Source organism: Argentina silus (genome assembly GCF_951799395.1).
Source record: "Argentina silus genome assembly, chromosome: 11".
Lineage (NCBI taxonomy): Eukaryota > Metazoa > Chordata > Actinopteri > Argentiniformes > Argentinidae > Argentina > Argentina silus.
In genome coordinates, this window is record NC_139665.1 from 3470783 (window position 1) to 3489134 (window position 18352).

General features: G+C 42.9%; 1 protein-coding gene across 3 annotated transcripts in view; it reads right to left on the reverse strand.

Annotated features, from left to right (window-relative positions):
* LOC310812413 (nck-associated protein 5-like) overlaps positions 1-18352 on the reverse strand; it is a 110335-nt gene that overhangs the window by 11662 nt on the left and 80321 nt on the right. For 2 of the 3 annotated variants that reach the window (XM_083680957.1, XM_083680956.1), the window contains exons 10-14: positions 12590-12694; positions 10976-11164; positions 6238-9884; positions 5320-5425; positions 3889-3976 (exon numbers count right to left, since the gene is read on the reverse strand). In XM_083680957.1, coding sequence (XP_083537083.1) covers positions 3889-3976; positions 5320-5425; positions 6238-9884; positions 10976-11164; positions 12590-12694 — 4135 coding nt within the window. Of the gene's footprint in view, positions 1-3888; positions 3977-5237; positions 5426-6237; positions 9885-10975; positions 11165-12589; positions 12695-18352 lie in introns of those variants that run through there. The other variant, XR_014554520.1, reaches the window with a different exon arrangement.

Below are 18352 nucleotides of genomic sequence, written 5' to 3' on the forward strand. Positions count from 1 at the left end.
TTTCTCCTACCTCCTCCACACCCTTATGTTGCGCTAGGAAGACTTAGTGTAGACACATTCCTTGCACTTGAAATGTTCCACACTGAGTTGTAATCTAAGAACATTGCTGCAACAGATGGACGGCATTTAAAATACACAATTTGTAAAGCTCCATCTCAAAGTGAAACAGATGGATGTCTCTTCAGCATGATCCAATTACATGTAACTGTAAATGATGTTGGCTAATGGCACAAGTTGCTAAATTGCTCAAATTGAAAAAGCAAAACATGGATTTCAAAAAGGTTATATAGTTAATTTGAATTCAATAAACGAGCCACACTTTGCTGTTGAGTCGTACTTCTCAAGAGTTATATCTAGCAGTATGCTGCTGCTGTAGTATTGTAAAGCAGAAGTCATTGTAGCCCATACTTTATAAACAGGGTGAGAATAGAAAACAATATGTCTGCCACGGTCATCCTTGGAAATGATTGATTCTTTTCAGTCGGCAGTTACTTTGGAAGATCCTTTTATGAAGAGATATTTTTCCACCAAAGAAAACTTACAGTAGTAAGTTATGATCTCTCTCTTGTCTCTCATGAACGCTTATGGGACACATTTTTTAGAGGTGGGTCGATTTGTGCTATCTCTGTCCTTCATCCTTACAACCTCTCAAAGAGATGCCAGAACATAAACATCCGCTCCTTGTGTCTACCTCAAGACTTTTCTTGTTGTTTTTTCACTGTCTCTGGTACAGAAGCATCAGAAGCTCTTGTCAAGCATGAGGTTACCTCCATGGTATGCTCTAAGGCAGGTTGCCACGCATGCTTGTATAATTAAAGGCTCTTTATCAGAAGCATTGCACTGCAGCTGTGCACACATTAAATTACACTAACAGTACATGGAAACAAGTGACTGTATTCAATTATGTCTCAGAAACATTTTGATGCGTTACTGCGAAAGGAAAATGTAATCACCTCACATGACACAGTATCATGCTGTATGTCTACTTGTACTTTCCTGCCCTCCTGTACCTCCTACTGTGCAGGAGGGAGAATTAGTCTTCAGTGGGTATTGCAGTTGAGAAAAACCTCATTTGACAGATGGAGTGTTATGTTCCTCAGATACATCTGCGATGAGTAATCACAGGCAAGTATGTGGCGAACCGTATATGAGCAGCTCATCAATTACCCTACGATTCTCCATCAAATGCAGACTAGAAAATATAAAGTATCCCATTCATGTTTATTGTATAGAGAAAGGCAGAGAAATCCATCGATCACAAAGCTTTATCATTCAATGTTTTGTTCGGCAGTTGTTTCAAAATGCCCTTTAGGGGAGACGGGGGACAAATGTAACAGGGGTCAATTGTAACACTCTGCTCCTTCAAGTTAGAGAGAGATGATACTCCCTCAGTACACAAAGTACAGTTCTCCCTGCATGAACAAATTCAGTCAAATACTGTTCCCACCATCTGCAGATTTAATTGGGAAAAGTTGTTTTTGAGGGGTAAATGGCTTTATTGATCTACAGTATTTTTCTTCTGTGTTGACGTTTAATGTCTACGAATCCTAACTATCATTATAATTACTGTTCTGTTGGCTACAAATGTACATGTGTCAGAATTGTTGCCAGCTAACTAGCACAGAAGGTTTGTCATGGCTGCTAGGGCTGAGGGCAAATGTAATACAGTGTTAGAATTACCTGGGGGCAATTGCAACAGTGTTGGGCAAGTCGTGGGCACAGGAGGACTGCACAAATGGGAGATAGACGCTACATTTGCCACCAACTGTGAATCACACTAACCCGTCTGTGGCTGGGCAACGGGTTATTTTAAACTAGAGGCTCTGGCGTTCAGCTGCTGTTATTTAGCTTACCTGTTCGTGAGGTATAATTTTTGACGGAATACTGTGATGCTGCAATAAATAACTGGTCTCGGTTAAGTGGTCTCTGGGTAATAGAACAAATTGCAAAACATGTTCCAACAAGGTCTGTGGTAATTCTACCACAATTTTCTGAAGAAATACTTCTAGAAATACTTCTATGAGAGGGAAAGAAAGCTCCAGGGGGGAAGAAAGCAAACTGAGGAGTAGCCCTATTGAATGTGAAAACCTTCTCCTGACCCTTTTATAATGATGACAAGGACCCACATGAAACAGGAGTAATCACCATGCATATCTATCTGTGAATTAAAACCTGGGGTAACAACATGTCATTACATGACCAAGCCCTCCATCCATAAAACTCAATGATTTCAAGCTCAACCCTGACCTTGACCAGGCTCATACCATACCTACCACGCAAGTTAGACAGACAGTATGAGAACATCTGCATCCTCAGTTTTAAATCCCTCCGTATTACTATATTGGATTATAAAGTAATACAGTTTTGTTTCCAGTTTACTGCACTCTTACAAAATAAGACAGAGATATTGCAAAATAATGTGTGACTTATATTCAACCTGTAAATGCCAGCATGAAATTATATGCTAGGCAGGATTCAGGAGCTATAAGTGGACACTGCTGAAATCTTTATGACAAATTTAATTCATACTGAGGGGAGTTGGATAGATTTGCTTAGCTGGCAGAATTAAAAATGCCACTCAGTTAATTAGAATACAGAAACGATTAAGAAATTTATTTTTGGCTCTCTTCCACTACAGTATATGGGACTAACTCTAATCAAGCTAATTTACATACATCCTGGAAACTTGCCCATTTTAAAACAATTTCTCACAGTATAACAGAAGGAGTTTCGATACACAGGGTATGGTATTAAAGTCAAGTCAAAGCTTTTTAAACGTTTTCTTTTTTTTTCTTTTTTAGCAACTATAGATTGGTTTCCATCTTGTTAAAAGATAAAATGTCAGAAATATCCTGCAAATCTATGCCCATAATGTCTATTCTTTAAATAAATGGCAATTAACTTCAATAAAAAACGAATAAGTTAAATCAAGGATGCAAATGCATGGGGATTTTCATAATGAAAATCACATCCCTGGATAAATCAATACAAGTCAAAACAAAGTCATCTTCAAGGAGGAGAAGTAGAAACCACAAGTATGAGAATAGAAAACACTGTGCCTCTGTAAGACCTTTTCTAACACCTTGCATGAGTTGTAAATGACTGTATTTCACTACGCGCATACAGTATGTGAGAGCAACGCTAGCAGGACAGAAGGGGATAACAGACGGGGATAACAGTCATCATCTCCTCTGATGGAGTATTGAGTGGCACATTAACATGCTGAAACATTCCACAGAGGGAAAAGTACCCAGCATTATGCAGCTCTGATAGACACTGATTATGCTGACCTAGTCCAATCCTGAGAGAGTCTTAAACTTGCCAATGTCACACACAGCCAGTAATGATTTCCCTGTCATTGTGAATGTACTCATACATCTATTTTTTTTTCTTTCTTATCGCACGTAAAGCGGGTTTCACTTGGGGCACTCAGAACAGCTGCTGTGGTGACAGCCTGCATGTCATTTACTGTATACGACTGTCAACGGTTTGTTTGCCACCCCGCACATTTCTGTATGGGAAACACACAGTGTGCAAGTGGCGTTAAAAGGATTTGTTGAATGGCTTTAGATTTACAACATGTGATGATAACCTCAATAAACCTCAAACAAAGTGACAGGAGCAGTAAGTCATGTGAGCAGGAAAGGAACTCTGCGTACTGTACTAACGTTTTTCAAAGCTATGGAAAGCAACATCTTGTAACATCTAGTTCAACAAAAAGGTAGCAGCCCTACGGCATCTACAAAAAGGTGTTTGTTCTACCAACCAAAAACTCTTTAAAACTGAAAATGCCAATGTTGAAAATGTGTTCTGTTTGTACTGTATGTATATTTTTCCAGAGCAGGAAGTAGCAAAAGTAGGATCACTGCAGAGAAGAATAACACCTACCAATCATGTGGTCTTGGCAGGTTGGCCCTGGGGCCGGGTCCTCCTCGTTCTCAGGTCTCAGGTTGGTCTTCTGTGTCACAATGATGGTCTGTGTGTAGGGGGGGATATTAGGAAATCTTTATCATCAATGTTATACTGTCCCAATGTAATTCAACTATTTAATTAACCTTGAAACAATATTTATTTGCATTATATTCATCATTGCTTCTGTGTTAGTGTATCAAATCTGCTGTGCAGGGCCATAACATTCCTTGAACATCATGATAACAAACTGTTCTTTCATGATTGTGATTCATAAACCTCACACAGGCAAAGTACACCTTTCTATTATTATATGTTGGAAAACTTTTATGGGGCTAGTCTGGAGACTAAAAATGAGAAATGTTACTAACACAGAGGCAAATATACAATGTGAACAAAAAGTGTTATCCATATTTGTCAAGATTTTTTGCTGCACATTTCTCCCTGTACCTCTCAAACAAAATGGAGAGGGGAAGGGAGTTCATAATTTCTAATAGGTAAAAAGGAACTTGCACTTCAGAAACCAAACTAATAGAGACTCACAATATAAGTTCTGTTTGAAGAAGCAACACAGTAACCATACAGTATACAGATCTGTTCTAACAGTGAAGGGGATGCTAAAGAAGTGTTCTCTGCAGGTATAAAGGAGTGTGGGGGTCATAAATGAACTCTTATTTTGTTGTATTTCTGTAGAGGGTAGATAGCGGAAGGGCTGCAAGGATTGTAATGGGCCTTTGTTAAATTGAGTGTCTGTGATAAGATGCTCCTCTTTGCTATCAAAATTCCACATCAGCTGGATTGAATTTCCTGCATATTGCAGTCAGACTCTCTCTCCCTTTCTCTCTCCCCCCTCCCCAACCGTACACACACACACACACACACACACACACACACACACACACACACTTCTCCTTGCTGTTTCTGTCCCTGACAAAGAAAAAAGAATACCCTCACAAGGTAAAAGATTGAGTTGTACTGTCGGTCGTTTTCTGAGCACATTTTCAACAAAGTGTCTTCAGTGACCTCTATGTGTCAGTGTGTATCAGGAACTTGAATGGCAGGTGTGTGTACACTCATTGTGAAGAGAATATCAGCAACAGAAAATGATATAGAGGACATACGTATAATATTAAAATACACAACTGACAAGGATCAGCGTATTATAAAGAATGGACACTGAGTTTAGGGGAAAATTATACTGATAAGATTGTGTGTGTGTGTGTGTGTGTGTGTGTGTGTGTGTGTGTGTGTGTGTGTGTGTGTGTGTGTGTGCGTGCGTGCGTGTGTGTGTGTGTGTGTGTGTGTGAGAGAGAGAGAGAGAGAGAGACCTCTGTAATATCCTGGGTGGAAGTGAAAAAAACAGAAACCTGGGGTCGTAAGGTTTCATTACAGGGGTGCTGCCTCACTCACAGCAGTGTCGGTGCAGATCTCCATATCTCCCCTGATTTCACTGTGTTTCTTGGGGATGGAGATACCCGGCAGAGAGGCAGCCAGGGAGTCGCCCTTCACCACACTCCTGGAGGAAACAAGATTTGATCCATTTTTTTGTCTGTTGAGCTGCTCTCATATCAACTGTGCACGTAGAAAGTGATCCTGTTGATAAATTACATTTGCCCTCCTTCAATACCGCTGGCATATTCCGCTGCCGTGAAAACTAAAATAACCTTTTTTGTAGTGCTCTCCCCGACTCCAGTGTCATTGAGTGACAAATGTTTGTAACTACTCTTGATAAAATCTGTCAGTTGTGATTTGAGGTAGTGTATCAATTTATTGGAGGATGTGTAATGCTATGCTTTTTCAGCTGAAATACCTCGGGCCCGAAAGCGTCTCTAGTCTAGGAGGTGCTTAAGCTCACTCAAGTTGAACCACAGCTCAAAAGCTGTAGTTGCTTTCTTTGTATATGCAAACATATTGCATGTTTTACTTAAGTCACCAACTGCCAAAGAATTCCAGAACACTCACCACCTAGAGTGCCAAGTGTTCTATGTGGTGTTTACCTAGCAACAACACTTTGATTGGCTACAAAATGAAGGATCATAATGTATGCATTTTTGGTGAATAAATTCACCCTCAGCACTCTAGAATGTTGACAATTTGGGCGACTTTATTCACCCTCAGCTAATACTGTTAGTAATACTGGGAGAAGTGCAAATTGAATAATCAGCAATCTTAGAAACATCACAAGAGACAAGTAATCTAATCACTGTTTTAAACCCTGATTTTGTTCCTGTGACTAATCATGCAAAGACATATGTAATACTTGACAATGTAGTATTATCATAGTGTTGTTTTAAGATCAGCTAAAGTTGTTGCTGTTGTATTACCAACCTGCCAAGAAGTTCCTTCATGAATTGATCTTTCCCGATGTAGGCCGTAGAACACTGGAGTTGATTGGCTATCTGCCCCATCTGAATATTGCAGTGATCCATTATGGAGCTCAGCTTGTTGCTGTTCTCAGACAGTGTCTGCTCCTGACTATGGGTGTCATTTTTCTTCTTATCCTTCTTCTTGTCAGACTTTATCTGCTTGCCTCCCAATACTGATCCAATCTTCAGCTCTTTTTTCTCCTCTTTCCCTTTCGGGGCGTCAGACTTCTTTCCATTCAACGCTGGTAGCTTGCTTTTACGGAAGCCAAACCAGTTGGCCAGAGAGGGAGCCATCTTTTGCTTGACCTCCGATGCCATGATCTTCTCCTGGCCCTGACCTTTCTGCACATTCTCCTGGATCCCCATCATGACCTTCTCCTCAATGGTGGAGACCATGGGGCTCGCTGGTTTCTCTCCCTCATCTGACACTCCCTGGGAGCATCCTGCCTGCGCTTTGCTACCCGTAGTAAGGTCCAGTTTAACAGGGCTCATCACTTTGCCTCCCTGTGTTGCGGCCTCTGGGCTGTACACAGGAGAGGACGGCGATTCAAACTGGGGATGGGATGCCACCTTCACGGGCTTCCTGGAGTGTTTCATGCCAATCCTGTCAGTGAGAGGCAAACTACGCACCTCTTTCTGAGGCGGCGCTATGACACCCTCCCCCTTCACCGCGCTCAGTGACCCCTCACCTCTGGAGCCTGATTTGGAGGCCTTTTCGGGGAGGCCTTGGTGGCTGTTAGAGACTGTCATTCCCCCATAGTAGCTCAACCTGTTGCCGGGGCAACGGACTGGGCTCTCCCCAGGCCCGCCGCTGTGTTTCAGCTGAGTGCCCTCAACAAAGGAGCTCTGTCTCGTTAATGAGTTCCCTCTCTCCCCAGAGTTTGTGATGATGTGCGTTCGGATCTTTACGGGTCCGTCTGCCACGTTGATGCTGGGTTTCTCCATATAGTGGGTGCTAAAACTCTGGCTGCGTGCTTTGGCCCCATTCATCCCTAGAGCAGGCTTTAGATAAGGTTTGGTGGTAACAGATATGGATCTCTTGAACAGTCTACTGTCTTGGTCCACCCTATCACACACCTCCCCATCCTGTGCTAACACAGCAGTTTGCGTCTCCCCTTCTCGTAAACTGCACTGGGCCTCAGCTTTCGTCTCTGTGATAGACGCGGTGGGCGGTGAATCAATATTATAAATTGTCTGTGAACTTTCACACTGGGTGGAAGCATTAGAAGTCACAGTCTCTTTGGAGGCAGAGTTGATATGGTCCTTCTCTTGCTTTCCTGGTACCGTGGAGCTTTTCATCAGCGAAGGGGGAGATTTTACGAAGGCTTTGAAGCCCATGGGAATGCGTGTCTTTGATGTTTTCTCTGCTGAGTTGGGAGGGCCTGCTGCAGAGCTGGATGGGTTTACCACAACCTGGGGAGGTTGCATCACACTACCTTGAGGTTCTATTACACACTGAGGTTGGCTCTGCAGAGACACAGGTAAACTACTGGAGGTCTTATACAACAAAGGATAGCTATTTTCATTAGTAGCTCCTTTTTTACTTGTAAATGTGCTCTGCAGTGAAGTGCCTTTCTGCAAGCCATATGAGGGAGGAACATTCTTTGAGCTTTTAGGTGCATTTTCAGGATGATCTGGGACGTATCCTGAGGCTGAGGAGGGGAGGTAGAGTTTTGTGGGAACCCGTTTGGAAGTGCCTTTAGAGGCGCTCTGACTCAGAGCAGGGGACTTTTGAAGGTGCTGACTGGTTTTGTCAACCAGTTTCTGAGGTGCGATTGCGGTACCATAGCCTGCATCCAAGTCTACAGTATCATGGCCCTTGTAGGGTAAAGAATGTTGCATATTTGGTACAGGTGGGGGGTGGTAACTTGGGGGTGGCCCCCTCACAGTGGTAGGTGTGGATGGTTGAGCCGGGGGTATAAGTGCTTGAGGTGACCCATCATAGTTTGGTCTGATCAGTAAGGAGGTGGTGCGACCTGGGGGTGGGGGAGGGGAGGGGGACCTGAGTTCAGTTTTGCTGGCTTCACAGTGTCGGTCTCTGGTAGGCTGCTCTCCATAGTCCACGTGCTCCATGTGCCTCCTGGGGAGGTGAGGGGAGCTTGGTGGGATACTGGACAAAGAGCCCTTCCCCCAGTCATTCCTCCCTGGGAATTTGGAGCTCAGGGACGCTGCTTTTAGGCTCTGAGCACATCCTCCACCGGGTGTTTTTATGAACCTGGACATTTTGACTGGCGGGGAGGAGGGGGACTGAGCAGGTGTTCCACTGTTGCTTGTTTCAGTGGCTGGGCTCTTGGACACCTTCAGTGGAGAACCTTTTCCCCGGTTGGGTATCTTAGAACTGTTGGCCTTTGGGCTGGGGGCACTGTTCATGGGAGGGACAGAGTGGACCTTGTTGGCTCGATTGCTAGGTGGCTTTATCAATTTCCGCTGTGGAGTTAAATGTGTTGGCAGCCTCTCTGCACTACCCTCCCTGCTATGGGTGGTTTTGTTAGTTATACTCTGATACTCAGGTGGCATTTCTGGGGACTCAAGCACACTGTAGTTCCTTGTGTTTCCTCCTTTTTGCTGAATTGGCCTCTCCTGAGGCACCAGTTCTGTATACTGAGCAACCACCTTGCCACCAGGAATGTCTATTCGAGCCCCAGTACCAGTGGAAGGCTGCTGGGCACTGAGCTCAATGGGCTCTCCATCTGCATCAAATATAGCCATGATACTCTCCTCAGACTGGGTGCATTTCACCCCCTTGCGCTCCTTAATTAAGCTGAAGGGCCTGGGCCTTCCATCAGCAGATTGGGTTCGGCCTGGGTCCCTCCTCAAGCACTGGGCGGGCAGCACCTTGGCAGCATCCCTGGAGAGCCTCCTAGGGTCCTTCTCCAGCTGCCCTGCAGGCCGGCTGAGAGACGGCCGGTGGTCACTGACCTCAGAGTGGATGTCTTCAGTGTTGTCAGTGTCGGAGAGGTGGAGGGGGCAGTCTGGCTCTGTGGGGCTGACCTCAAAGTGCAACAGGGAGGGTTTGAGAAAGGCCGAGGTCCGCCCACCCGAGAGGAAGCTGTTGATGAAGCTCATGAGCTTCTCAGGACGCTCCTTAGAGTTATAGCAGGGCAGGTGCTTTGTGGCTGTAGGCCCTGTGCTGCTGTTACCCCCCAACCCACTGTCCTGCAGCCCTTCCCAGCTGCACAGACTGTCAGACACGCTGTGAGACAGCTTCTTATAGTACATCCACCCATCCTTACTGGGGACACTGTCTAGTCTACAGTCAGCTGAGTGCGGTGACTCATCGTCTGCATCATCAGAGTCATAAGAAAACTTCTTGACCCCCACCCCTGAGGCAACAGTTCTACCCACATAGGGGGGCTTGGAGACCCCTTTGCTCCCACTCTTGATCCCCAAGGAGTAGATCCCCTCATTAGAGTTCATGCAGTCCTTGTCGCCTGACTTGGAGACCCGGGAAGAGGAGGAGCCCTTGGGTTTCCTCCTTTGCAGCTTCCTCAGCCCCTCCAGGATGTGGCTCTCTTTCCTCCTGGTGGGGGGTTGCTCTTCTAGGGGGGCGCAGATGTTACTGGGGGCTGAGGAACCCAGACTCAGCCTCTTCTCCCAGGTCAGAGAGGACTGGGGGAGAAATCGAGAGAAAGAGACATAATTCATTATAAAGCCATCTAAACAGAGCTGTTCAGCTGCATGTTCCTGTATGGACATGATGGTTTTCCAGCACATGTTTTGAAATTGTATTTCTCAAAGGAATTGGACTGAATCTCATTTTAATACTCTTCCATATAGTTGGCTGTAGAGTGAGATGATTACTTGACAAGCAGATGACAAGCTGTTTCGCAGTCTGCAATTACAATTTTGTATCCTTTTCATGGCCTCATGGAGATATTAAACCCTCCTGGGCATGACTAAAACCAAATATGGATTCCCTGACGAAATATGGCATTTTCCCATTTCAGCACATCAGGTTTCTATATCATTCACTTTATCGGCTCCTAAATGTGCCAATGAATTGGTCTTTATGAAACCTGAAAAAGCACTTCACAATAATAACCTGTGTAGTAACATTGTAATTACTCTAGTAACAGAGTTGTTACATGTTGTTACTGTGCATCGTCATTTAGTAATTGCAAGATAAATGCAGTTAAAAGTTTGTGTTATTACACGACACAAGAGGAACATTATGTAGTCCTCATTCAACTTGTGTGATATCAGCCAAGCAATGCTAATGCTAAGTAACAGCATGTTCATACTGTGTTGTTTCTTTCATAATTGCAGCACACAGTCATTTATACAAACGTAAAATGTGACTAATAAACTTTAATTTACATTTTAATTTGTACATCTTAATACGCTCGTGTGTCATATTATCAAGAAAGTGTTCTGATTTACATTTACATTTATGGCATTTAGCAGATGTCTTTATGCAAAGTGACTTACAACAAATACATTTGTCTAAGCAAGTGAATCATCTATCCATCAGTACATCATAAGAAAAAAGTAATCTATGCTTTTTTTACATTTATTTATTTATTTACAGTAGAGAAACTGTACAGGGGGGTAGTGGGGATGAAGAGGTCTTTAGGAGGGACAGTGTTTGTGACAACAAGGACATCAGGGGGAGAAAGAGAGAGAGAGAGAGAGAGAGAGAAAGAGAGAGAGAGAGAGAGAGAGAGAGAGAGAGAGAGAGAGAGAGAGAGAGGTCATTGTACCATTTTTCCACAGGAGCGTCCATCATTCCAGGTGTAGGAACCACTGGAGTACTCGCTGCAGGCGCTGGACAGAGACAGCTCACTGCTGCTGCAGCTGCTGCGTGGGTAGACTGGGGCTGGCACTGTCAGGCTCAGCTGGCTCAGACACTTAGCCACAGGAAGACCCGCCTTTCCATTAAGCTGGATATCCTGCATGACAAGCAAAGGAGGTAATTCAGTCCAAAAAGACCCATGTTATGATTTACTGTCACAAACAATCATGGATGTCTGGAAAAGGGAAATTAAGATTCAGTGAAAATGTATAAAGAAAATGACAAGGGAACCAGGATGACTACTGCCTGAACTCGCGGTGCATCTATAATTCCCTAGAACACATTATTTCCTTGCGGGAGAGTGTGTTTTTTTTAACACTAATCAAATGGCTTTCCCGTCACCCTCCAGTGTTAATGCCTTGGGAAGCTTAAGGGTCTGGTTGGGGACAGTGAGAGAGAGAGAGGGTGCCAGCAGAGGGCTTGGCTCCAGTCAGGAGGAAGAGGTGACAAGGAGGAGCTCCACTGAAAGCAAATGGCTTTGGGGAGCTGAGAGTTACAGCTACAGGACAGGCGGTGGGGGTGAGAGGGTTGGGTGTCAGAGAGTAACAGCTACAGGACAGGCGGTGGGGGTGAGAGGGTTGGGTGTCAGAGAGAGGTCTCTTCATGGGGTCATATGAGATGTCAGAGGGTAAGATTAGGGCTGAGAATCTGTGACTATGCATTACTGTATTGCAAGCAAAGCTACTGCATTTTATTTGTACATTTATAAAAAACCTGATGACGAAGTGCGAGACTTAGAGTATTAAGTATTCTTGGGAAGATAGAGAAAGATAGCTTTGGATCTGTCTCGGTAATTAGCAGCTGAGAAACCAATCTGTCATGCTTTCATAAGCAGTCTCACCAACAGATGTTTCCTACATCAGTTACATTCTAAAATGTTGTCCAAACAAACGTAAAAGCAGAATTTGAATCGATGTGTGAGTCAAAGACTCAATGGGAAGCTCACTAATTGTCCCAGCAAATAGTGCACTTCCTACACATGCAGATGCAACTGACCTGTCACAGCAGAGTATCACATCTGAGTGTCTGTGCATCACTTCTACAGAACCCATTATCTTTGGGCAGACACATAAATACTTTACATGATTGAATTACAACATTATACATTGTTATTATTTCATCTACTTCCTCTGCCACACATCCATAATAAGTATGACCCTTTATCAAGTTGGGTCCTCAAGGAGTTAAAGGGGAAGGAACAGAGTGAATTCATTTCAAGACCTTAATGCATAATATATAAGATGACTAATGTACTACACTGTCCTTTGGACTCATTCTTACTGAGGACGAGCCCGAATCGATGGTTTTCTGGTAATATGACAAGGATTTATTCCTCTTAGAGCCAAGTGATACGGCCAGCTCTGCTTGCCCAGAAGAGCGGATCAAATCCCCAAATAGTTAGGTTGGTATTTTAATCCCCTGTAATGATTTCCCGGAGCTGCGTGTCAGTTAGAATACCTGGACAACTCACATGGCTGAGGAGAGAAAAACATTGCACCTGTTTGTTTTCCATTACTCTTACGTGAGGTGGAGAGTCGGTGTTCCTGGATAGCAGGAAGCTTTTGCTTCGGCCCGACTCCAGCAGCAAATCTGCCGCAGACAAATCCATGATCCGTGAGTGGAGTTTCTGAAAGCATAAGTGCGGACAACATTACTGAATTGTAACCGTCTCCGCAACATACAGAGGGAGGGTCATTCAACACATTCAACTAAACGAAATGATATGGCATTCAAACAATACACAGTTTCTTGAGATATATTTTGAATTTCAGATTATAATGTTGCTGCAGACATAACCATCAATAACCAATCCAGAATCTATCATTAAACATACACAAACCTACATGATTTTAATATATATCATATATAGATATTTTCAGTGATTCCCCCGCCCCCCCCCCCCAAAAAAAAAAGAAGAAGAAAGATAAGAAAAATAACTACTATATATGAATTACTTCACACTATCGACGTCTCAAAAACATGAACCCTTTGGTCTGCAGTATTTTCCCAGAGTTTGAAAGTAAAACCTCATTCTCCCTCCACTGATCCCATACCGGGCACTGTTCAGGAATCTTAACTCAAAGTCATTAAAGTCATCTGTTAGGAATAATTAATGTGAATGGGAAATAATTGCATTGGGGAGCAAGGGGATTCCTTTGATTTTTTTTTTATTCATACTCAAACACTATTTTGCGATCCATTCTTTTCTTTATTTCTCGTGCACTGGGGAAGGCTACAAAACCAAATACATTTCCACATATTAATCTCCAACCTAATTACCGTTCAGCTCCCTGTGCTCAGATGTACTTAACTGCAAATGTGCTGTAACAAAACCCTTGATTTATGCCACATCCCTCCCCAAGGGCAACTTTAACGCTCATTTAGGGAGTATGTTTTTCTGTGCTCGTATCTATTTTAATTTCTCCATCTTCAGAATTAAATACATTTGCCAGATTACAGTGCTTTTATTTTCCTTCTCATGCTGAGCGCTCGCTGAAAATGAGAAGATCTGTCAGGATAATTTCATGGCAAAGACACGAAAGTCACCTTGAAGAACTTACAGTGTGAGCAGTACCGCACGCCACACTATAAGCTTCGGTTCACACTATCTATAGCCTTGCTTCAATGGCTTAAATGTTTAATCATTATTGAAAAAGATTTTCCTGTGCAGTCCTTAGATTATTAGCTAGAGGCGTAGAGAAGACACACTACACCTATTCAATTTATTCCATTCATAGTATGATGAAAAACACATGTCACCACACCTCTGCTCCGCTGCTCAAAACACCCAGATAGCACACAGAGTAGAATGCAGTGTCAGGACAACCACAGCACTGCACACTATGTGTGGGTTGCTAAACTAAACAATAGATTCACACCTCATATATCCTGCTGCACAGCTGTGTCTTTCAGGGGGACAGAGCTGCTGCAGCTGCTTGCCAAAGGCCACAACATCATATTAGCTACTATTCCACCCATCCTTTATGTTGCCCGAATAGTTTCAATGTGACATCCCTGCGAGAACAGGTCTTTGTTACTGTCCCTCTATGATTGACAGGAGGAATAAACAGGAGGGTTGCCTTTCAGACATAGACTTCTGTACGAACAGACCTCTGACCCTGTGTTATTGAAGAGAGATAGAGTAGATAATACTTCTACAATTGCTGGATGAAGTCAGTAGGGAGTCCCTGTGTTGGTGATCAGCACCACAGTCAAGGCCATGGCTCCTAATGGCTCAAAGTTAACACAACTAATCTTCATATGCTGTGGAAACAATACAATTCCTCTTGCTTAGGGTTAAAACCTGTATTGTTGTTTTCATGGGCATCAAACACAAATCCAGTCTCCCAGCAGAATTCAATAACAATAACAGGAGTGATAACATTGTTCATTTAAATATAGACCACCTGAAACAAGATAATGTATGTCTTTATATTTAAATAGTGATATGCAATCAACTCTATTCAAATATGTTGTATGCAGTGCAGCTTTTCTATGGTTCATATTATGAATTTATCCTACAGATTTCAGGAATACAAGCGCATTAATTTTCACAATCACAGTGCATTGTATTTTAATCCATCAAGTTTGTCCATCAAAACAAGAGTGTTTAATAGAAAAGACAGGTAGAAATAGATGCCCTTATAGACTTCCAAAGCGTGCCATCAGACTGCAGTTTGTTTGAGCTTATTGAACTCATAAATACAGAACAATAGATGTCATAGATACCTTATGCACTGGAATGGGACAATTTGGCAGCTGTCTAACTTAGGTCTGTTGTATTTAATTAATTAGATATACTGTAGAACAATTGGAATGCACTGCAAAGTGTGTGTAAACACTGTGCCATTCTGAAATTCAATCAAATATCCCCATTGTAAGTCATTTTCAAATAATAACACCACGTATACCAATTTAAATGCTTATAGCTTATAGCTCAAAAAGCTATATTCAAGTTGAGTCTATCTGTACATTTTAAAGGTATATTTTGCTTTAACGACTTAAGAGCAGTAGCATCTTAAATCTATATTAGGCCATGCAAAGTTGATAAATTGTTTCATGAACAAAACATTTAAAACAAAAATTCAAATAAAACATTTTGCTAAATTATTATTATTATGGTTAATGCATCGCATAGGCAAAGTAGAATGAAATGATTTATTTTTGAGGTTTGGGCAACAGAGTTATCGAGAAGTTTAGTGGTTTTGGAAAGGTGCCTCTCTTTCGCCTTGTGGTATACTTTAATAATCTATCGGGAAGTATCTCAATAAGCGGTTTGTAAAAGTTAACAGAGAAGTCATCGTCGCCTGGGGCTTTGTTACTAGAAAGTGATTTGATCGCCTCACTTTTCTGAAAATGAAATCCATTAAACAATGAATCAAGTTCTCATGGCTATTTGAAAACATCCCGATGGGAAAACTTACTTGGATTTTTCAGTTTGAACCGGAAGAAAGTTCACAGATTACAATCTGATGAAATGACTTTTCCACTCTAGTGTGCGTCCATTTATATGGTGCAAATGTGCCTGACTATAACAGGACCGTGGCTACGAAGTGGAGACATGTCTGTGCCAGATTCCCAAGTGTCCGGACTTTGAGATACGGTACCGTGACTCAGTGCAAAACCACTTGATACTCGATGAAAAAAAGTAAAACGACTGTCCAATGGTTTGAGATAATTTTCAATTCTAAAGTGTGCGGGTACGCGGGGGTGAGCGTGTGTGTGTGAGTGCTTAAGTCAGCATAAAGTGTAAAATCATGCAGACTAAAATGCTTCAGGTCACAATAAGGAACACTTACTGACAGAAGCTCTGATCGATGCCGACTCCCACTGAATTGTAGGCTACAGATCAATCACCTTATTCCAATAATTTTCACCCCTGCCTCCGTCATTCTGCTGCACTAGCTGATTGTTCCCAAGGGCAAACTAAGAGCATTACTGTATAGCGGTTGGGGAGGGTATGTGTGTGTGTTTGTGTAGCCCCAGCCTGAAGCCTGCAAATGCTCCAATTCAAAAGTGAGATTCAACTCTAGCCAACTCAAGACAGACAGACACATACAGACACAGACAGACACAGACAGACAGGCAGACAGATGGGTTCAGTCAAAGAAATAAGGTAATGATACCCTGACCTTACATCCTGAGGAGATAAGGGCCTCTCATGGCATTGAAACAGAGACTGGCTCCCGTCAATACTTTCTTTCTTTCAGCGGACAAGCTGTTTTACTATTTCGGGAAATTCTGAACCTTTGAGGTCATTCTGTTGAAGTGCTCCATATTTTATAAGTTGGCCCGTCTCGATTTGGTCCAGAGCAGTCTCGATCGATGAGAATGTGAAAAGGGAAGGCTGGGCTCCCTTGGTCTCAGTGGTGAGTCAACATACTTATAAAATAGAAAAATAAGTTACTCAGCTCTGATAGACTTGTTTGAACTGTCAAAATGGGACTGAATAGAATAAAAACACTGCAATTCATACTTATATTTCTATAGCTATGTTTTATTCACTATATTTAATTGAGGTAATAGTTGATGCAATATTTAAAATGTATAATTGTGAAAGTAAAGGTAATTTTAAACTAGCATCGTGTTCTTTCCCCTTTTATTGCTGCAACAATTACATCCTTTTAACGGTTTTCAGAGTAAATCAGATTTTCCTGAAAACCATTTCCCGCGTCATTATCCACTGCATATTCATCTGGGCAGATACGATGAGGACTAGGACTAGGACTCCTCAGGCAGGACATATACTATATAGCTGGCCCGGTCCAGGTTGGGTTTTAGGGTTCTGAGTTTATATGCCAGGTGGCTTCTCTCTGGCTATGATGCCATAATAGAGCAGTGTTGCCTCTCTCTGCAGTGTTATCAAAGCGCTCCATCCAGGCCGGCCCACATGGGACAGGATGGGAGTGGTTAGGTGTCATGAGGGGGCTGATCTTATCTTAGGGTGCTGGATTTCACCTCCTCAGCACGGTCATCAATGATTTAATCAATCGTGCCACATGGCCCTGCTGGGGAACGAGGGGTACGAAGGGAGGGGAGGGATAGGGAGGAGAAGAGGGGAGAGGGGGGAGAGGAAGGGAGAGGGGGGAGAGGAAGGGAGAGGGGAGACAGGGAGCAAACAGCTCCCACCTTCATCAGTGTGAACAGGGCTAGCTCGCTACACCTGACAGTGTGATCCTGCCAAGGACAGACACACACAGAGGGAGCTGACCTTCTCTGTCACTCTTTATTACACGGTCTTCTTCTGACTCATCTCTTACGAAGTCTTTCTCTCTGTGCGATTTTCACAAACGCAGACAATCCCAGCCGATGAGAGGGTCTCATACTGCAACACATATTATATATTACATGTAATTCTACACGTCACATTGTCTTGACGCAATGTGCACTGCATGAGCAGACCCAGTGGCACCCCTCACCCTGGTGATGGGACCGAGCCCCCTCTCACACTCCCCTTCAGTGTTTGTTGACAATGGCAAAAATGTTGCTGGCCACAAAATACTATAAGACATTTCAGCTGTAGCCTAATAGTCTTCTTATACACAGAGAAAAAAGCCCCAAAAAACATAAGGACAAGATCAGCAAGTCATTAAATATATAAAGGTATATCAAAATAGCAAAAATCATCTCAATTATACTGCATTGAGAAATTGACGAGAATAGAAATACAGGTACCGGCATCCATTTAGTTTAACTCAGTAAGGGCACACTTGAAGTACATCCAGTACTGCAAAAACTCATAAATATGCATCAGGCACAAATAACTGGATGGTTTGGGTACTATGTCCGCAGGGCCTGGAAGTTGCTGGAAACCCAGACCTACTTTTCCTGGTAATTGACAACTCAATTGCCACTTGCCTGTCACTTTTGATAAGGCTGCATAAGTGGACAGAGCTACTTGACAGGAATTATTATTCCTGGTTATGCACTTACAAACACCTGGGCGAATGGAGCTTCCAGCGTGTGAAATGTCACATTACATGCGACAGCAGGTCAAGCACATTCCTAATAACAATCTCAATAGAACGCTGATTCTTTATCACAGAAATTCAAGATGCCCGCGGGGGCCAGAATACATTTAATTACCGACTCTGTGAACATTTCAGATTCTGAGCGGAAACGAAATACCAATACGGGTAATAAAGTGCCTGGCTCACACCTGGCACCTTCGGAGAACTTGAAAATAACAATCACTTGTTATATGGTGGTTAATGATTATCAAATTATTATTTATTTTTTAAATAATATGGTATGAAAATAATCATGACCAGTAGTTTATGTGAAT